We start from the raw sequence: 21665 nt of genomic DNA, 5'->3' as shown, positions 1-21665 counted from the left end.
GCTGCTGCCAATGCAGGGGAGCACTTTGAGCATCAGAAGAGGAGGAGAGCTCTCTTCTGATCATGCCTAGTGGCACTGGGTAGCCACATAGCGTGAGAATGGTCTTTGACTGTACATTGAGGGCTGAGAGATCGTGATCACATACAAAGCCAGATCATCTTGAGGGGTGATTGTTGCTCTGTGTATTTTCTGCTGGCTTGAGGCACACAGGCTCTTCAGAGCTTGGGTGGAGCTGGCACTGTGGTAAAGATTCTACTGGACAGGTGATACATTGGGTGCCTCTTTTTTTCCACCTCGTGGAGAGTGTTCATGGTTATATTAAGTGACTCTGTTGGTGACACCCAGCTTGGAAATCTCCAAGCATTCACGTGTAACAGATGCCACCTCCTCCTTCTTTGCACAGACATGTCACGCACTGCTTTCCCCTCTCTTCCCCCTCTCTCTCTCTTCTTGCAGGCTTGCTGGATGCTTTTGACGTTAAAACTTGACTGCCTCGTGTAATTGTTTGACACTTTTAGAGTGGTTGTATTGGTGCTGAAGGGGGATGTCTGATATAAGAGACAATGGTTTGCCCCAGAACAGGTACTAGGTGCATGGTGGTAAGACTGCCTTCCTCAGCAGGGTCAGCTCAGGAGCCAGTAGGTGTTCAGGATTCTCTTCAACCCACTTTCAGGGAAGGGGTGATATATCCCTACCAGGATCTGACCACAGCTATTCTTGTAGTTACCTCCTAAAGGTAACTTTGTTCCAGTTAGCTGTCCAACAGCTTTGTGTTCCTTCTTCTCTTTGCTGCTGTTTCATTATTCACAGCAGCCCTGAGCCAAAGTTGAGCTAGCTATTTAGAAAGAAAAGGTTCTACGACTCGGAGTCATCTCTGGGGCCTCATCATCAGTGTTAGTACAGTTGCACCCAGGGAGAGTTTCTTTCTGTACGTCTTTGGCCATCCTTTGAGCTATGCAATGCTATGAAACCTTTAGAACCTAATTTATATGTAAATCAAAACCTGTTTTGTGATTTGCAATGGTTCTATCATCTGCTCCCTCTCTTACGTAGCCACTCGATGCTGTTCCAAGTTGGAAATGAAAACTGCTCCCTCATGATATAATCTGCCTGTTGAAATGAAAACTGGAAAGATTGATAGTTGAGAGGGGAAAGACAGTAAAAAAATAAGTCTCCCTTGCTCCACTGAATTCATCCCACAGTGCCTCGCAAAACTTCTGTCATTGTGGGGCAGCAGCATGGGGGCCTGAAGAAGGGCATCTGCTTGTCGCGATTCTCCAAACGAATTGCTATTGTATATGTTCGTCACCAGCACCTTTCTTTGCCCTTTTCAGTGTTCTTTGGGATGTCCCTTGGGCAGATCTTGTCTTTGCAGTAGAAAAAACGTATCGGGACACAAGCTGCATGGTCAGATTGCCAAAGCATGTCAAAAAAGACGGTTGGCAAGATAACAAGCATTGCTAGCTAAAGAAAGTATCAAATTCTGCAGAAAATAATAGTAATAAAGTAGTGGCTAGAAAGCAAACATTTAGAAGGTTCAGCAAGCAGTTGGTTTGGTAAAAAGATTGTTGTATTTGGAAAGTGGTGCTGGCAATGGTGCTATAGAGTAAGGAGATCGTGGTTTGTGGTATGTTTTGTGTTTTCCTCAGGGCAGGGCTGTGTTTGGTTCTGTCTTTGGGACATGCCTACCATGTCAGGTGCTGCTCTGCTGCCTGGCCTTCAGCCTGCTGGCAGCATTTTTCTCTGGCTCACTAGGGTGAGTGGAAGAAGCTAAAATACTTTGCTCTTTTGTTTTATAGCAGTCCCTCGTCTCTTCCACTACACCTTCTCTGCATTGTCGTTAATCTCAGGCTTGGGAGGTGACTCAAAGGGCAAAGACAGACACTGCACAAGCTGCTCTATGCAGCTCTGAAGTCTTTTTCCTTCCTAAACCGTATGCCCATAGGGTGCCAATCCTTAACTTTTCTCAGATAGAGCCCTGTAAGGCAACTGAGGGCCAAGTCGAGTGAAAACATATGCTGGGCGCACTTCTGCAGGCAGCTTTGCAAATCTGTCTCAATTCTGAGTAATTTGCAATACCTATATGCATCTTGGAGCAGATGGACATTAGTATGATGCCATGTTCAGGCCCTGTGGCATGGATGGATGGATGGATGGATGGATGGATGGATGGATGCTCACAGAAGACAGGGAGCATAATCCTCGTTTGCATTATATCACCCCTGGAAAGTGCTTCAGTGCTGATGCAGTAGCATTTGACTTGCACTTCCTTTAAGTATCTTCAGAAATCTGATGCAAGGTGAGGGACAGGTGGGCATTAGCTTGACATCTGCAGCATCTGGTTGGAAGTTTGCATGGGCTCATAGCCAGTTAGAAGGTGGTTGTTTCTCAGGTGTCAGGCATATCCAGAGCATTGGGCGGTGCGTAAGCCACGGTTCAGCATGATCCTTGCTCCAAAGATGCTCAGCAGAAAGTGAGAAGTGGACGTCTACTAACTGAGCACTGTGAGCTGCTGTTCTGCCAGATTCATCCTTCTTTTTCAGTGCTTTCTGAAGCTGCTGTGGAAGCTTTTCTACATTGCCACACTCTCTCTATTAAAAATGTGTTTAGCACGTTAATTACATTGAAATCCACGTGCCTCTGATTGGCGCCCAGCTCAGCCCTCCAATTGCCTGTACTGCCTGAGCTGGATGTCACACATAATTGAAATTCTGCTGAAGGTTGAAGCGGGATTATATAGCTGTTTGTGTTTCGTTTCCTTTTCTTGGCTGATCTCCAGGTATTAATCAAAGCACAGTTTTCTCCTGCGAAGCTCACAACGTAAAGGGATTGTCTTCATCTCGGACAGCCACTGTTCAAATTAAAGGTGAGAGAGTGCAAGACAATGGGCAAGGGACTTGGGTTTGCTCTCCGGGGAGGGAAAGCGGGGCTCCTTAATGCAAGGGGCTGTCTCAAAGCTGCCAGCAACTAGACCAGTTGGAGCTCTCAGCAGTTGAAATAATGCTTTGTGCTCTAACAGCAGTTCCCGCTTGCTATGCAGGGCCGTCTCCCAGGCTGTTGAAAATAAACCACATCTGATTCAGGAGTGGAAATGTGATGTCAAATAACAGTTTTTCTTTGAAAAGGAGAGTCGGAGCAGTCAAATTGTTTGTGAGAGATTAAATTGGGTATAAATCTGTAGCTGGGGAAATCTTTCCTTCTTGGAGATAGATGGGTCTTGTTAGAGCTAGAGAGGCCATTGCTTCTGCTTGCTTCTCTTTGCGTCAGATTAGATGCTAAAAAAAGACAAGGAAGGTGGTCACCAGTGGCCACTAAAGTCTGCTTATCCACACTGTTTTTATGGATTTTATTTTTTTAAATTCTTTGCTCTTTAAAAAACTCATTCAAAACAAATAATTCCTAGCCTTTGCGTGACCAGTTGCCATTTGGAAGTCCCTAAGTTGATGTCATGTTACCTCTGTTCCTCCAGGTGACTGAAACAGGGATAATCAGAGCAATCAGTTCTTCCCCTCCTCTTCATGTTGAGATGCTTCTGCATTTAAATTTTTAGTCATGCTTTAACGTGCATTAAGTGACATGATTGTCAGTTCCAGGAGAGGCATGTCACAAAAATCATTTGTTCCAAGTGGTAGCTTATTGCTCAGCACGAATAAGAGCAAGCATTTATGTCTGTATCAGAAATCACAGTTGTATTAGCTAATATTCATTAAAGGATAGCTTAAAATCCAGCTGTAGATCTACCACTCTTACAGTGTGTTTTTCTTCAGGACATTGTGGTTACTGCTATGCCAAGAATGCAGTATGCTGGACTAGTAAGATCTATAACTTAATTTAAAAATGTTTGGAGTTGTTGCCTTAAAGGCTTGTCTACACAGGGGAATTAGTTATTGTGGTATATATTTTCTATGGATATTTTTATCCTGGGATAGAATTTAGTTCACAGAGCTATTATGCTTTTAAAAAATCTCATCAAGCCATAATTTGAAATAACATTTAGCAGGCACAAACTTTTTTTTTTTAATGTTAACACAGATTTAATATTTTTTTTTAACTGTTAATAAGATAACGGGGTAAAAGCCTCGGAATTCTCGCAATTCCCAGCAATTGTGTTTAGCCAAAAGTGCTCCATAGGGGTCAATCATCAGCTAATGAATCCACACAACCTATTTGGGAGGGACATATCACCATCACGTGCTTGTGCACATGCATACACTTTAGAGCTGAGGAAGAGCAAGCTTAAGTGATTTGCCAAATGTTGCACCAGTATGTGGCATGTCCTAGAGATAAAAAAAACAGGTTGTAAAGAGCAAGTCCAGTGCTGTAGTAGTAAAAGTTCTAACTGTAATACCTCAAAGATACGTCTAAAAGAGTAGTCGTAAACTTAAGGAAGTGATGAGGCTCTTCTAAGGAGCAGAAGTTTTGAAAATCTAGTACAGCCCCTGTTAAAACTAAAGAAAAGCTCCTAGCAAGGACATCGGCAGGAACAGGAACAGGCTGAGATAATGCTTATTTAGTCCTTGATTCTATGAACATGTAGACTTCAGTGAAATTACTCCTGGGAGCAGTTGTCCATACATGCATGATTAGGGCCTTCCTCTCTTACACAGATCCATTTGCTAATGAGGATTCTCAAGACTTTCTACAATTTATTAAACAATTTGTTTCTTCTGTGATTCCAGAGGCAAATATTTTTGCTAGGACATTTACAAACTGTTAACATTTCTTCCTATTTGCCGCTGTTGTTGTTCATTATCTATTCTCTGTAGTGCCCACAATGTGCTGGGTGTACTCCAAGCAGAAAATTACTGTTATTGTAGCCCGCAGTCCCCAGCCGTGTACAAAGCCCCATTGTTGCAGCCACTCTAGAAGCACAGAGGAAGTTAACTCTCATTATGTTAACACTCAAGGTCCTGCTTTCAGGCTGGCTTTGCACTTCTTGGTGTGTGTGGCCAAGATTTCTATGGTCATGTCTCGTGTTTCAGAGCACAACAGGAAACAGCCACCTGGAGTTTTTTCCCCAGCGCATGACGGGGAAATGCGTCTGTCTCTTCTACAAATTGTGGAGTTAGGGGAAGGTGCTAGCAAGCCGACCCTCTTCAGTGTCTGTCTCCATTAGAGAGTGGATGTGTTAGCAGTTGATTATTTATTCTTATTGGTGGTATAGCCTGCACCTCCTTTGGGCCTGCCATCCAGTCTTGAAAATTGCATGTTGCTAAGCCCAAAAGTAATCAGTGTGTTTACAAAAGACTTGAGTTAAGGGCAATGTTTCAATAATACCCAAGTAAGCAGTGAAAGCGAGCTTTTTCCCCCAAAGAACTTACAAACCTGAATACCTGACATCAAAAGGGAATGAAACCAAAACACAGAAAAGTCTTAAATTAACTTACAAAGACCTTTTGCTGAAAGGCAAAGAACTCATTGCCCATCTTTCATCCCAGACCTGGGCTCTGCTGCCCCACCTCCCTCCCACGCACACGGTTCCTATCTAGGTGGCAACCCTGCCCTGAGTCCTGGTAACTAGTTAACCAGACAACAAAGGCTTTATAGGGTTAATCTGTGGTACCATCTATTCCCTGCACCATCCTCTCCTCTAAGGCCCCTAGAGACTTGGGAGGAGGTTTTGATCTAAGTGTTTCTCCTGCAAGATGGCCCTGTGGAGATGCTGAAGGCAGTATTGTGGTTGTTCTCCATGCAGTGAGAGACAAAGGTGCTCTCTGGCAGAGTAGAAGATGCAGCTGGAGGAATCCTGGTTTTGCAGTTACTTTTCCACTACTGCTTTCCACTGGATACAGCTCAGGAGAGGTGGAAAATTCAGTCTGTAGGCGGAGCCTTGTCCTGAGGACCCTTGGGTTTTTGAAAGAGAACTCCTGAGGGTACAATCTGTTGAGGTGCTGCAGGAAAAGTGTTACTCATGGCAGCAGCACAGGTTTTTTTTAAATGAGCAAAAGGTCAGGGAAGAGGTTAGTATTCATGAAGCTGGTAATTTTTTCAGGCATGGGGTGCCTAAATAAAAATAGAGACTCCGGAATGAAAAAGAGAAGGTGAAGGGTATATCGGGAAGAATAGGAAGTAACTACATGGAATTACAATGGAAGGAAAAGAGAAGGCAAAGGGAAGCGCTGAGGATTCTAAAAGGAAGCCAAAGAGCTCAGGTTAATGCAACAACATACTAGAGGACCCTGCAGTGATGGAGGTGTCTGGTCAGAGCAAGAGCAGAGCTCTGGTGCTCTTCTGTGGTGGTAGGAAGCACAAACATGTGATTAAATGGCCAGTCTGGGAATCCTGATTTTGTTCCTGGCTGTGGCTTCACCTTGTAATATGCTATCAGCCACTTAATAGGCACTCCCTTTGCCTCCAATTGCCCCTCTGTAGAACAGAGTGCTTTCTGAGTTTATTCATCCCAAGCCTGAAGGAGGCATAGTTTTCAGTCCAGGCTCTGTCCCAGGTATTTCAGGAAGGGTTTCTAATGGACACCTGGAGGCAGTGCTTTCAGAGCGCCAAGTGGTCTACTGCAAATCCAGCTGCAGGGTATTTGGATTACTGCAGCAAACCACCCGTGGGCTGGTGCCGGCAGAGCTGGTTTCGGGGGCTGGACTGAGAACCAGGAGAGAGATTTTAAAGCCCTGATTTGGTTTACAATGAAGGTTCACAGGCGATTGTGTGCGCAGGGCTGGGTCATGTGTTTCAATGGAGGGGGCAGGGAAGAGGGTTGAGTAGCAAAGGTGTAAACATCAGAGACTGGCATTGCTATCAAAGAGATCAACCGCTGCCTGTATGCATCAAGCAAGTATGCTGGACTATTAAAGAATGGATGCTAATAGCTTGTTCGGTGTTAAAATAATAGTTTCATTCACAACAGTCAGGGACACCCTCTAAAGATATGATATTGTACAATTTCTGTTAGTGATTTCATTGCATAATTTCTAACCTCAAGCCTTTGCCATTTCCATGCGAATACCTGCTCAGTTCTGTGTATACTGAAAGGTCTCTTTGTTTCCTTTATAGCCATGCCTCTCCCGCCTCTCAATGTAACTGTAAGCCAAGTCACCAGCAGCAATGCCAGCGTGGTCTGGGTGCCAGGATTTGATGGCCGTGCACCCCTCCATTCTTGCACTCTTCAGGTATGGCCCCTCCAGATTGTCCCCTGTCCTGCATGAAGAGTAGGACTCCCTTCAGCCATGACGCTGCTTGGACCACCTCTTGCTCTCCTGACTGCTTTGTATCAGTGTTTGAATTCTTATTCCACAATTTTGAAACATGGAAACTTAACAGGATGCAACTCAGGGCATAAATAGGTGCTGAACAGCAGGGACGGTTTGGAGCATGAGTTTTTGAGAATTTGAGACTGGCCCCCTTCTCCCTCCCGGCAGTTTATCACGTTGGTTGCTCCGTGGCAGCCACTCCATGCAGAGTCGTACCCTGCAGCACATGTGAACTGCATATTGCGCTGTGGGAAGTGCCACCTTGGGTGGCTGCAGGGTCCTGCTAGCCTGGAGCAGCTGGCCCATGGTAACTTGTTCCAGTGCAGCGCAGTGGCCTGTGACTCCCATGCCACTTCAGCCCTGTGCTTTGCAGTGCCAGAGGAAATGCTGGGATCTGGACATACTGGATACAAAGTCAGACTTATTTGTACGTTTCAGAATAATTTTAAGCCCTGCCTCTATATCTTGATTGGTTTTCCATTGTCAAACACCAGTTCTGCCCAGAAAATCAAGGGAGATAATACCCTTTAGCTCTGCCAGGTGCTGTGTACTCAACATCTCTGAAAAATCGGACTGCTTCTTTAGGTTCCTAGGAACAATGGTATGTGTCCAACTTCAGGCAGAGTTAAGTTTCTAGCTTTGCACACCTAACTGTAAAATCAGATCAAACAGCTGATGACTGAGTGTCAGAAAGAAATGGTAATTCCTGAAGCAGGCTATGCAAACACAAGTAGGCACATTCCCCATGGATTTCTCTGCTGGGTGGGAATATTGGGCCCCTGTGCTTTTCCTACCTGATTACAGCAGCAATGTGAGCCGGAGTGGAATTTCTACGGGGTGTTGCCAACTATGTAGAGGAGGATTATAAGAACAAGGTATGCTGGAAGCAGCCTAGCTAATTTACTTGCAGTCCTCTTTTTATTTGGGGAGAAAACCAGAGATTTTATGCTCTTATGTTTTTTCCCTTTTGTAAGTAGAAGAAACCGTCATCTTGTTTTAACTCACTGACAGAAAGAATGGCTGACTATAGCTGGCCCTGGTCTCTGAGTTTTGTTGCTGCTTCTGTTCTTGTTCGCAGTCGAAAATGGTTTTCTTCCGCTGTTTTACAATGCGCGTTATCTCCAGTTGGAACAGCCTATTCTCTCTGGCTTGCATGCTGCAATGCTAATCACCCTGGGTTCTGAGTTCCCCCTCTCACTTTTGGCACGGGCAGGGGTGGGGGGGATGGGGCATGTGGAAAAGAGGCTGAATCAGAGCAGCTCAGTTTCTGTCCACTCAGCGGTCTCGCCCCTTTTCTAAGCCTTTTCTGTTCTGTTTGCGGAGGATGAAGTTCCTGCATTTGGATCTGGGAGCAGGCTAACTTGGCAATAACCCTCCACTGACAGAAAGCTGTGCTTCCTCTGTCTCCCACATTGTGAGATTTTGTGAGAGACATTGACCCACATTTCCATGTGAAAATGCATAAGCTCCTGGCTCTGCTTGGAGCCTCCCAGAAAGAGAAGGGGAATTGAAGCTTGGCTGTGGTTTTCTGGCACTCGGGAATTGCAGCGGGTGCCCCAAGAGCACTATGTTCAGACAGGCAGATTGCTTCTGGGGACAAGGTGGGAAATCCTTGTGTTTACTGACTGTTAACGTAAGCTGTGTTCTAGAGCATAAATGGGGCAGATGTAAGAGCACCGACATTTCAGACTGTTGAACAGGAACACATCATCAAATTGACAGGGTTTTACACAAAAGTCTGCTTGTTTTTTTCCCCTGCTTTGGATGACACTGATAATGACAACAATATGCTTTTCTATTAGGGAAAGTTGAGATTCTGCCTTTTTATTAGCCAAATAAATCAGTGGGCCAAAAGTGTGTGTGAGAATGAGCAGGAGGGCAGGGACAAAGGGAGGAAAACTGCTATATAAAGAATATGAAGTCCACATAAGTCTTTCACTTTTGTCAGTACACCTTGCTTTTACTCCCAGCTTTGCTATCTCATATGCACTTGAGAAGAAAGATAGGCTGAGCCTGGGAGCTGTGCAGTGATTTCTGCTATTGTTGGTACAAAAGCAGGAGCACTGAACGTGTCTGTGTGTCAAAAGCACACAGTGGTATCAGATTTAAATTAACATTCATATTGCTTAAAAGTTCAGATCCAAAAAAAAAAAAAAAAAAAAAACAAAAAAGGGTTGCGGGAGTGGTAAAAAGTTTCTTTTCAGTTTAATTTGAAACAGTTTAGTTGAACCAAGCCACCAGTGGCCACCGTGTCTTTAATCCACTACAAAACTGAAACTACATAAACTTCTGAAAAAGGAGCTGAGAAAAAGGTGACACTAGGCTGCAGGGAAGTTGATCTACCAATTTCCATTGCCCAAATTTAGACAAGCCTCAGAAGCCAGCCGCTAGCACTCAAAGCAACAAGCACATTTAGTTTTATTTAAAGGAATTAATAATCAACTGTAGGATTAGTGGCATATGTAAGCAAATGTATGGAACAAAATTTTCAGCTGGTGAAAGATTGTTGTGCTACCAGAGTTAGAAGAGTGACGTCATTTAAACCAAATAAAGGCATGGCTCGTGATTCTTAGTTTGACAACTCCCTTTTCAGTATTTTAAACACCACTGGTGCCATATCTATTCTTATGCATTCCCAAATTAACCATGAAATGGATTCTTATCGATATGGACCTGTTAGTCATATGGCTGATGGTAACAGTCTTCTCTGTTTCACTCATGGGACAGGTAGCTGAGTCACCAGATGGCCAGGAGGTCTCCACTGAAGTCACCCCAGTGCCACCCTTTGCCTACGGTGTGCAAGGCCTGAAGCATTCCACCAACTACAGTGTTCGTGTGCAGTGCAGCAATGAGATGGGCAGCTCCCCTTTCACTGACAGGGTTTATTTCCAGACCCTGGAGCTTGGTAAGCAAATAGCAAACAAGAACAGGAAACCAGTTCTGAATCTGAAAAAGAGATGATGAGAAACTTCATTGAACTTCTCCTTACAAATTCTGAAATGCAGGAAACGTTACGCTGTCAGATTGCTTGTTCACTCTAAGGGTCTCCTAACACCTAACATAAAATAGTAATATGCAGTCAAATGTGGTTAACAGGAGCGATGCATGATACACAATTTGATTCAGCCACAGGGCTTCTGCGTGCTAGGCATATGTCCCATTCGCTCTCCAAGATTCTTGGGGTCTTGGAAAAAAATGAGAGATGCTGACTGACCTTCTCTTCTCCGCTTGAAGCAAACATAGGGCTGGTGGCTTGCAGTTGTTCTCTCCCCTCATGTTCTCTCTTCTGGCTGATCTCAAGAAAGAGGGTAGATCTGTCTTTTCAGCCATTTTCAGTGTGGATAGTGTCTTATTTTCCTGCACAGAGTGATTGTGTTCTGTCCTCTGCTTTCAGCTCCAAGCAGCACCCCACAAAATATCCATGTTATCCAAAGAGATCCTGGTCTGATTTTGGAGTGGGAAGGTGTGGCTCCAGATGTGCTGAAAGAAAATGTCCTGGGATACAGGCTGGAGTGGATTCAGGATAATGTAACTCAGGTAACAGGTTGAAAGGGGAGCTAAGCCATTGGGCAAAGAGTTGGGCAATGTTCACGTTAAATTTTCTAGGCATTAGGGTCCCTCATCCTTTATCCATACCAGAGGACTAGATTGCTGGCATTGCTTTTGTGTAAATTGATTTACTCTAATTTGCAGCAACTTGTCAGTATTGGGCCCCGAGATTTAGGCCCGTTTATCCCTTCCTGGCATATTCAGAATTCCTTCAATTTGAATGTTCATCTGCAGACAGACCAGTTCTCTGCTATTCCTTGTACAACAAGGACAACATAGAGAAAATTCAGTTTGTCTCTGCCTCTTTCTAGTGCTGTATCAAAGGCCGTTCAGACAGTGCAGAATCTGGGCTTCTCTCTCCTGTGACTGGGACTTGGCTTTCCAAATCCTAACAGCGAAGGTGTATTTAACAAGTGAATGAGTTATACTGTAAATCACAGAAAGAAGGTTGTGGATTCTTTTATTTAATTTACAATATGTAGGGAGTTGAAAGGACCCTGTTAGGGTAGAAGGCCTTTCATTTGTTCTTCAGCATTGACCTTTCCCAAGTATCTATCTGCCTTTGAAGTTCACAGCGCTTCTTATGGTTTCTCGCTTCTTCATATTTATTTAGCCAGTGCTTATTAATGATGAACAAGCCTGTAATAATAGACAGCTAGAGGGAAAAGAGACTTATTTCCTTTTTTGCATGACCCATTTCATACTAGGTCAGCGTCATTGACTTTGAATGACAGTATTTTGAGTTCCCATTGAATTTACATTGTGTCAGTGGTGGCAGCCAAGTCTTCATGGGCTTACTGCAAATAGCATGTATGAAGAAGACCCACAAAATTACTGAAAATATGTTGACCTTGCCATTCTAAGTGAAAATTGGCCATGAAATTCAGAAGCCATTTGGGATTTGGTCAACAAGTTAAAACAGGCAGAATCCTCCCTCGGCTTAAAACTGTCAGATACTTTGCAGCATGTTAGCGCATCTTTGTGTTTAAACCACAAGACGGAGGTGTATCTTTTAATAGCAGACAAAAAACATTTCTGTAGCAACTTTGATGGAAGGACCTCCAAAGAGGAAATCATTAAACCTCCTATCTTCCCTACGGCCTGGGAAACTATTAGCAATTTTTGAGAAGAGAAACCCAAGATGATAGCACACAGTAATGTTTTGGTTCAGTTTTAAAGGTGAAGTTTTAGACTAGATTCCTTTTAAGACAGTTTACAGTTTATTGCCATTTGCTCTCAGGGGGAGATGATTGTGCAGGATACAAAAGCTAATCTCACAACGTGGAATCCTCTCAAAGACCTGATCATCAGGGTGTGTGTGCTGAACTCTGCAGGATGTGGGCCCTGGAGTGACCTCTTCCTGCTTGAAGCTCAAGAGGTCATGGGTGAGTGTCCACTGCCTTCCCTTCACTTTTGTGAAAAAAATCAGAAGTGCTGGGATTGCTGTTTGTCTCTTACTGTTCTTTCAGTGCTTACAGCGGACTGAGCCACTTGGCTTTACACAGCAGCACGCTTCATCAAGCAGAGTAGAAATTAAATAATATTTGAAGAGCTGGTATAAACAAAACAGCTTCTGGCCACTGCTGTGTCTTATTTAACGAGCTTTCGCTGCGCTTAGTGCAGAGCAGGGCAAGGGGAGACACAGTAGAAAAGGTGCAAATGAAGGTCTGAAGTCCTTCATTTAGGCTTAAGTCACACACATTTACAAGAGTAAATGTGACAGAAAACTCCTCTAACATAGGTTCTCTTCTTTGATTTAATTTGAAGCCATTCCTGACTAGTTTCAGTTGAGCCTGATTTAAACCATGGCCACATGGGGTTTTGTAATGGCTTTACTGAATGTCTCCATATTAAAGCAGTTTAGCGCTCTCCGTGGAAAAGCTGAGCTACTGATAGAAGAGGGAGATGATGGTACAGAAGCTGTATCCTGCAATCTGCACCATGTGGAAGGGTTTGTTGGGAGCAAAGAACATGCTTGTGTGGAGTCCATTCCTAGTGATAAAGGGCAGTTAGGCTCATCTGCGCTGGTTTGCTTGCTGCTTGTATTTCACAATGAATGGGGAATGGGAGTCAGGCTATGGAGAGGGGCAGGATGTTATATGGGGAGATGGATAGAAGGGAGAGAAGAATGCTGCTTGTGGAAAAAACTGTGAAACAACTAGGAGGAAGATGTTCAGAATAAATATACAGATTGGTAACAAGAAGTCAGTGAGGTGTGATTGTGAAAACCCACAAACTCCTGAGATTTTGTTGCCAGTGCCTGTGGCAGGACGAGACAGCAATCTCTAATCTCTGGTGCCTGACCCATCTGCTGCTGCTTCCTTCCTGACCCACATGCCTTTTGAGAAATCACATGGACATTGATCCCTCCTGATCCCTCCGCATTTAGGGATGGCAGGGGTAAACTAGAGTGGGGTTCCCAGGCAAGCGGGAGGTGGGGAATAGGGGCAGAGTAACCAGGAGAGAACTGTAGCCTTACTTGCAGTAGTGCATCTAATGCCGGGTTTATTTTACTGGGTTTATTTACTCAGAAAGGCCTTTTGCCAACGCAGTTCCTGTGATGAAGTCAGTACTGATGGTTATGTGTGAGCATGCAGTCACTGTGGGATCAAAGCCCTCAAATTATCTAAAGCAGAATGAAGGGGTGCGGAGGTCCAGAGATGACGCTACTGGAGTTTGGGCATCAATTTTTTTCTCCTGCTTTTTGCTCAGTTATTTTCTGTGGCACCCAAATAGAGAGAAAAGTACCTGAAGGGACTAGAAGATCCCTTTGGAAAATGGCCAATGCTACCAAGAAGCCCCAGGGAATGTATAGGATTTGCATTTTGCAGGGAGCTGGAATGGGATAATCCTGAAAGCACAAAATGTTTGCTTGTTTTTATTTACAGACCACTTCAGAAAAGTAGCATCAGGAGTGGTGCTTGTTTTTCCCAAATGCTGTCTGAAAGCACATATATTTCTTCACAAGCATAACAGGCTGGAAATAAAGGTTCACTGTGGAAACACTGACAGGCCTTAAACAGCAGAGCTGCAGAAAGACTGCAGTTTTGTTTCAGGCCTGGTAGAAAATATAAGTCGCTCCCTTTCCTAAAATAGCAAACTGGCACTGGTTGCTTTATGTGAGAAATGCCAGGGGTGGTTTATGACCAGCTCCCAGTGCAGCGGTAAGGATGACTAAGCCTGTATAAACTTTAAGGCGTATTTGTCATTACAGCAAAGCTAGTGGGAGCTCCACCCTGCTTATGCAGAAATCTTGTGCACTATAAACGGAGATTGTTTTAATATTTTCAGAAAGATTTTCAGTAGAAACCTCTCTCTCTCATTGCAGACAGAGGAACAGAATGTTCTAATAGCATTTTTCCTATCTGTAATCTTCATGATTGTATGCAGAGGACTCTTGGATTACATTCTTTGCACACCTTTGTGATATAAAACCTGCTACAGAAATAAAAGGGGTTCTCTCATCATCAAAGGGCTCCTAAATACTCATTTATACAATGAATATACTCTACTATGACAGACACTACTCTTATACAATGACAATACTCTAATACTGTCTTCTCTCTCCCTTGTACGGTCTTAAGGCATATACCACTTAGAAAAGGGGGGTGTGGGAGATGAGAGAGAGACAGCTGGGGGAGGAGAGGCAACTCAGTCTTCACTTGGGTTGCAGCCATCCTCTCTAGCTCAGTGGCATGAGTGGGCAGCAATGATCTGTGGGTCAGAGGAGGAGAAGCAGTGAATTTTAACATTCATTTCTATTTCTGACACATTTGCTGTAAACTGTGGGATGGGCTCTTGATTCCTACCAGTTTAGAAACAGGGAGAACAATTTCGTTTTGTTTTGTTTTCATCCATTGTCCTTTTAGAGGGACCCCCCGGAAGGTGACCTAAATCCCTGCTCTCTCACCAGGCCGGCTAGCAGACAGAGACTCGAAAAATAGGCCAAGAGAGGTTGTCTCACCAAAGGGAGAAGGAAACCTTATTGTTAACTATCAGAGAGGACCTTTTACATCAGTGTTGTTAAATGTTACTACCCTGATTGTTTGGCAGGAACAGTTGAAGTGATTGGCTTGGGAATAGTGGAGAGGGTTGAAGTTGTCTTTCGTTGTATTTTCATTCCACTTCTGTTTCTGATCCCTTTCCCTCCTCATAAGCAGCCTTGAAGGCCGGGTTAGAAGGTGCAGCAAGAGGGACTATCATAAAACCCAGAGCCTATAAAGCCTTCTGGGTGGGAAAAGAATATATGAGTCACTGAGGGAGATAAGATGCTGGAAAATAGGTGCAAAAGCTCTGATAATTTGTTTCAAGTGGAGAAGTACTAGTCTGCTTCCTCAATGGTCCAGAATTCTGTTTCCTTAAGCTCTACCTGTTTATTAGACTAACATTGCTTCTTTAAAAGCTTGGATGATAAGGCTGGACAATGTAACTAGTAATCAAGCCTCAGAAGCCTTTTGCTTGCCAGGGCTCTGCCAATAAAGATGTTTGACTCCTTTTCACATACATCTATGCAGAGGTTTATCCAAGTCTCAGCCCATTAGCCTAACATCTCATTTAAAGACAGGTTTACTTATGCTCTCATGACATATAATAGGATTAGTTACATCATCTAAGGCAGATGATTCTTCCTTAGCTTCTGCTAAAGCACAGTCAGCTGCTGAAGGTGAGCAAGGGAGCATGAAGATGAAGGAGGTGGTTGGGGCCCTGTTACCTGTTCTTGTTTACTCTTAAACAGTTTGGAGGTATGAGGGCTATCCTATATTTTAATAAACTCCTTCAAATTCATGTTTAATCTTTAGTAATTGTATTTGGAGAAGAAATCTCTTAGGGAATTGGATTAATTTATCTGTTGTTTGCCAAGCATAGATAATATTCTTTTATTCATAACCATGTTGCTTATCTTCCTTCCCTGGCAGCTTAGTCAGATTGGCAGCATCTCCATTTCTTCTGTAGACAATTTGTAGGCAAAAATATACATATTCTGGAAGCAAATATTAGACCAGAATTGGAAGCTGCATGATGGATAACTTGTTTCTTGACTCGCAAGGCACGTTTTAAAATTCACTTTTTCTTTGGTAGAGAGACATTGAGAAGTTACAACCAACCAACAGCACTGGGAAGTTACAGCCAATACCAAGTCCCACAGGGTGCTTCTCTTTGTGGGAGGGGTGAGAGGAAATGTAAATATTTTCAACCAGATTGCCATGAGGCAATTGTCTTTCTCTTATTGTCTTCCAAAATGTTATCTGCTTGGCATTCAGGCAGTACTGTGTAGCCTGGTCAAGGTTCTGCTGGCTGCCTCAAACAGAACAAGGTGAAATCTGCACAGAAAATGCTCATATTAAGCAACGTTTTTGTCCTGAGATTCCAGTTTAAAGTGCCCCAAATCATAAGCTCATGTAAAGTAGTATAATCTGGAGCAGTGCCTTTTAATTTCTTGAGGCTCAAAACTAAGAATAGGTTCTGGTAACTGGATGCATCTGCTCTGCCTTTACTGTGTGATTGACTGTGACTGAGTATCTGTTTATGCCAAATTCCAGTGTACAATGATCCACTGTGTACACCAGATCCAGAAGCATGGCTTTTCCATTTAAAAGCAAGAAGAAGAAATATGTCAGTATGATCTGTGTACCATTGACAGTCTTCTGTTTCCTGACTGGTGTTTTCTCCATCATCTAGGTGGCCAGAGACAACCTCCTTATGGGACATCCTGGGTTCCTGTGGCATTGGGCATTCTCACAGCTCTGGTCACGGCTGTTGCCCTGGCTCTTATTCTCCTTCGAAAAAGAAGAAAGGAAACTCGGTTTGGGTAAGGGAGGCTCTCCTTGTGCTGGAGATCCTTGCTTTCTCCTCTAGTATGGTTTCTGGCTTATTTTTCAGCAAGTATTGTGGGTTGAGTACCCTTGGCACTTTCTTTGGATAACTGTTTTTTCACAATTTTGGGGGTCACCCTGAACTACAGACTAGCAGGAAAGCGCACTACCCTCTTCTAAATAAGAACACCAGAATACAGTAGAAAAATGTTCTGTTCTTTGTTAGAGTATGGAAATATAAGTCCATGGGCCCTGATGGGATGCACCCGAGAGTGCTGAGGGAGCTGGCGGAAGTCATTGCTGGGCCACTCTCCATCATCTTTGAAAGGTCCTGGAGAATAGGCGAGGTGCCTGAGGACTGGAGGAAAGCCAACATCACTCCAGTCTTCAAAAAGGGCAAGAAGGAGGAGCCGGGGAACTACAGGCTGGTCAGCCTCACCTCCATCCCTGGAAAGATGATGGAACAGCTCGTTCTGGGCGTCATCTCAAGGCATGTGGAGGAAAAGAAAGCTATCAGAAGTAGTCAACACAGATGCACCAAGGGGAAATCATGTCTGACTAATCTGATAGCCTTCTATGATGGCATGACTGGATGGACAGATGAGGGGAGGGCAGTGGATGTTGTCTACCTTGACTTAAGCAAGGCATTCGACATGGTCTCCCACAGCATCCTCATAGGGAAGCTTAGGAAAAGTGGGCTTGATGAATGGATAGTAACGTGGATAGAAAACTGGTTGAAAGACAGAGCTCAGAGGGTAGTGATTAGGGGCACAGAGTCTAGTTGGAGGTCAGTGATGAGTGGTGTTCCCCAGGGGTCAGTACTGGGCCCGGTCCTCTTCAATATATTCATCAATGACCTGGATGAGGGGATAGAGTGCACCCTCAGCAAGTTTGCTGGTGACACAAAGCTGAGGGGAATGACTGAAACACCAGAAGACTGTGCCGCCATACAGAGAGACCTGGACAGGCTGGAGAGTTGCGCAAAGAGGAACCTTATGAAATTCAACAAGGGCAAGTGTAGGGTGCTGCACCTGGCGAGGAATAACCCCATGCACCAGTACAGGTTGGGGGCTGACCTGCTGGAGAGCAGCTCTGTGGAAAGAGACCTGGGAGTCCTGGTGGACAACAGGATGACCAAGAGCCAGCAATGTGCCCTTGTGGCCAAAAAGGCCAATGGCATCCTGGGGTGCCTCAAGAAGAGTGCGTCCAGCAGGTTGAGGGAGGTCATCTTCCCCCTCTACTCTGCCTTGGTGAGGCTGCACCTGGAGTACTGTGTCCAGTTCTGGGCTCCCCGGTTCAAGAAGGACAGGGAACTGCTGGAGAGGGTGCAGCAAAGGGCTACGAAGATGGTTAGGGGACTGGAACACCTCTCTCATGAAGAAAGACTGAGGGATTTGTGTCTCTTCAGTCTGGAAAAAGGACGGCTGAGGGGGGACCTTATCAACACTTATAAATACTTGAAAGGTGGGTGTCAGGAGGATGGGGCCAAGCTCTTTTCAGTGGTGCCCAGGGACAGGACAAGAGGTAATGGGCACAAACTTGAGCATAGGAAGTTCCACCTAAACATGAGGAGGAACTTCTTTACTTTGAGGGTGGCAGAGCACTGGAAGAGGCTGCCGAGAGAGGTGGTGGAGTCTCCAACTCTGGAGACATTCAAAACCCGCCTGGATGTGTTCCAGTGCAACCTGCTGTAGGTGACCCTGCTTTGGCAGGGAGTTGGACTAGATGATCTCCAGAGGTCACTTCCAACCCTATGATTCTATGATAAACTAGATCAAGATAATTCTAGAAGTCCTTAGCACTGCTGCTTAAGAGATTCAAAGAGAAAAGACTCACAGATGAATCACCTTCTGTGTTCTTCCGGCCTGGCCTCTTTATCCCATGATGGTTTTCAGTATAGCAGCTGCTTGTAACTTCCTGACAACCCAGAACCCTTCGGATCTCCAAGAAAGTCTCCTTTCCGTCCCCTCTGACACTTGGCTGTGGGTTGTTCCCTGCTGCAAGCAAGTTTCCCATTCTTTTCAGAGTCTCCCAGACCTCCCTCTCACAGCAGCATCACACAGGAGTGACTCCCCTCTTTTAGAAGGCTCCCACCCCCTCTAGGTGCATCAGTAAGGCAGCACAAGCCCATCGTTCCTCCTCTCCAGCTACACCCTCTTTAACAAAAGTCTCTAGTATTTATATGGCAAGCGGTGAGAAATCATCCATGCTGTTCAAAATACCCTTTTAGAAGAGAATGGCCCATGTAATCATGACCCTGTGTGTCTTTTCTGCCTTCTAGCCATGCCTTTGGCAGTGTGGTTGGCAGAGGGGATCCAGCAGTCCATTTCAGAGCTGCCAGGTCTTTCAACAGGGAGGGCCCAGAGCTTATTGAAGCAACATGTAAGTAAAACAACCTGAGTGATTCTGCCTGAGAAGCTGTGCTCATGCATGTACTGTGCTCTCTTTTTTTTCCCCGAAACTGATGCTTTGGATCAAGAACATGGGATTAATTTACAAGGAGACTTACACACTGTGGATGGCAGAAGTGAAAGGCCAGAATTGCTGTTGCCATACCAATTACATAGCACTTGCTAATTACAGCTACAGTCATTGTGTATACTAGTGCAAGACATAAATTTGCCACTCCCCTGCCCCAGTTTCACACTACAGGGACTCCTTCGACTGTAATATTGTGCAACTGTGAGATAAATATGGCTTAACAATATTAGCAGTATGCTTTAAACTCAGTGTGCTGAGCTGTGCTACAAGCACAAACCAATTAATCAGTCTTGGAAGGCCAGGAATTAGTAACTTCTCAAACAGGAGATAGAGTCCCAGGAATGGACAGAGTTAAGGTGATCCATTTCTGTCTCCTGGTTCAGCTGCTCTCTGTAGCGGCACTGCATGGCTGGGTTAGGATGATGCTCCAGCTGTCTTTGACTTGCTCCCCTGAGTTTAGAGGTGTCTCCATTAAATCTAGTGACCATAAACTGTTGAATGTTATGTTACACTCTCAGCCAGGTACTGTGAGACTTGTAACTCTACTTAAAATAGTCTGAGAGCCAGTCATTGAAAACTGGTGCAGCTCTATCAACTTAAATGAAGCTGTATGAACCAGTGTCTATCAGTGTCCCTTCTGATTGGATTTTGTCTTCTCAGCATTATTTACAATAGTTCTGTATTCCTGTTGCTCTTGGTGTGTTTATGGGTGTTGTTATCACACCCTCTCCGTTTCAGTACTGTTGGTACATTTTCTTGTGGTTGAAAGTTAATTGGCCTCTTGTCTGGGGTGAGGGTGGAGGACATGGAAGGGAGCTCTGTCTTTTTCAGGTTTGCCTGCTTACAGTGTGGGAATCAGTTTGGAAATGGATATTAGAACAGGTGACTCTTGATGTTGTGACAGAATATTTAAGTATCCCTTATTTGACTCATCCTTTGGGTTTTTTTTCAGTGGAGAGTGTAGGGATCAGTGATGAGCTGAAGACAAAACTCAAAGATGTCCTAATCCAGGAACAGCAGTTCACCTTGGGAAGAATGTTGGGCAAGGGTAAGAACCAAAACTGAACAAGGCTTTACATTGAAAGTCCCACTTGTGTTCTTTACTGTTGAGTAGGTAGAAGCAATTATAAGCAGCCTGTTTTCTCTCCTTTTGCTTGTAGATGGCAATTTAAATGGAACTTTCCCTTCCTCTGGGATAAAACATTTCAAAGGTTTAGCATAACTAAGAGGATATTGGCTAAGCCATTTCTATAATATGGCTTTACAGAGTCATGAACTGCAGTCTGTGCTCAGCTTTCCAAAGTACTGTTGATTCACTGGTGTGTGGATTTATTTCAAAGATTTAAACAAAGGAATATTCAATTAAACTTGTACTTTTTACACTAATAACGTGGTGCTATAGAATTCCTTCCATTTACATAAGCATGTGTCAAGTATTAAGTGGGCTGAGGCAATACAGAGACAGAGATGATCTACCTCAAACACTCCAAACCCTCAAAAAAAATGTTGATTCAGTTTCAGATATTCTCAACATCTGGGGTGGTTGGACTCCAGATTTTAGTTTGGGCTCTTATAGAGGCACATTTGGAACAGGTACTGAATTTTGCTGACATTTGTCCTCGTTAGTTTACGTCCTTAGGAGCTCTTCTGGCTGTGGATCTCCATCTGGATCTCCTACACAGGTGCTCCTAACGTTTCTCTGAGGTTTTCAGGTCAGGAGGGATGGGCAGAGTAAAGGTGGGATGCTTCTCACTTACCTTCAGCTAAAAGATTGGCCCAGAAACTCTGTGTGAAAAGCTGGTTTTGAATTTAGATTTCCCAAATGTCAGGCCAGTGTGCTAACTGTTGAATCATCCTTCCCTGCTTCTCGGGCTGAAGGCAATCTCTAGAAATAACTGAAAACGTGTAACGATAAAGCCAATAACTAAGAGAGGAGTGTAAGTCAGGGATCATAAGCAAAAGGAAGCTGTAATGTTTGGCTTCCTTTTTCTTTATAAGACTAGTTTTATTGCAGTTTTCTTTGACCCTTTCTCACTGGGAGCGTTCTTCTGCTCCATCCCTCCTAGACCAAATGTGTTTCTTTCAGAGCAGGAAGATGACCTTCCTGCAGAAGTGGTCTCAGAGGGCTTAACAATTAAACAGCTGTGTCATCTGTTTGTGAGTGTCAGCTCTTGGCCAGTTTCTGGGATCCTGCTTCAACCCTTCTGGGCTGTCCCCATGACATGTAACAAACTGGAAATCAGCTGCAGTGGGGCCCCTGGGGATGGCCTTGGTGGGAGGATGCTCGCTGACAGCATCTGGTCTATGTTGTCAGCCCCATTCCACCAACCCCATGCTCAACATACAGGTTACAAGATGGCATTATCTTGGGCTCTGCTGACTCTACAGCTGAGCAACAGCTCTGTCATACGTAAGCAGTATAAAATGCCTTTGCTTCTTCCCATTTTCCTCTTCTGTGGTCAGACGCACTGCTCGTGGTTATTGTGAAATAAGCGTGTGCCATACAGTAGTGAAGGACACTGGTGAAAAGCCAGTGGAAGGATAATGCTTTTGGGGTAGGTGTCCTGAGTGCCATATTTTGCTTCCTTCTTTTCAGTACCAGAGTTCCTCATACTAATGC

The 21665-nt window shown here is 44.3% G+C and overlaps 1 protein-coding gene across 3 annotated transcripts in view; it reads left to right on the top strand.

Moving 5' to 3' along the window:
- The window catches only part of TYRO3 (TYRO3 protein tyrosine kinase), a 45099-nt gene that overhangs the window by 10765 nt on the left and 12669 nt on the right, over window positions 1-21665 (top strand). For all 3 annotated transcript variants that reach the window (XM_054200835.1, XM_054200832.1, XM_054200833.1), the window contains 8 exons: window positions 2780-2866; window positions 7006-7121; window positions 9930-10107; window positions 10597-10739; window positions 11992-12136; window positions 16431-16560; window positions 18846-18946; window positions 19998-20093. In XM_054200835.1, the coding sequence (XP_054056810.1) occupies window positions 2780-2866; window positions 7006-7121; window positions 9930-10107; window positions 10597-10739; window positions 11992-12136; window positions 16431-16560; window positions 18846-18946; window positions 19998-20093 (996 nt within the window). The remainder of the gene's footprint in view (window positions 1-2779; window positions 2867-7005; window positions 7122-9929; window positions 10108-10596; window positions 10740-11991; window positions 12137-16430; window positions 16561-18845; window positions 18947-19997; window positions 20094-21665) is intronic.

Source organism: Rissa tridactyla, chromosome 4 (genome assembly GCF_028500815.1).
Source record: "Rissa tridactyla isolate bRisTri1 chromosome 4, bRisTri1.patW.cur.20221130, whole genome shotgun sequence".
In the NCBI taxonomy this organism is placed as follows: Eukaryota; Metazoa; Chordata; class Aves; order Charadriiformes; family Laridae; genus Rissa; species Rissa tridactyla.
This window is presented reverse-complemented; position numbering and strand designations above follow the sequence as displayed.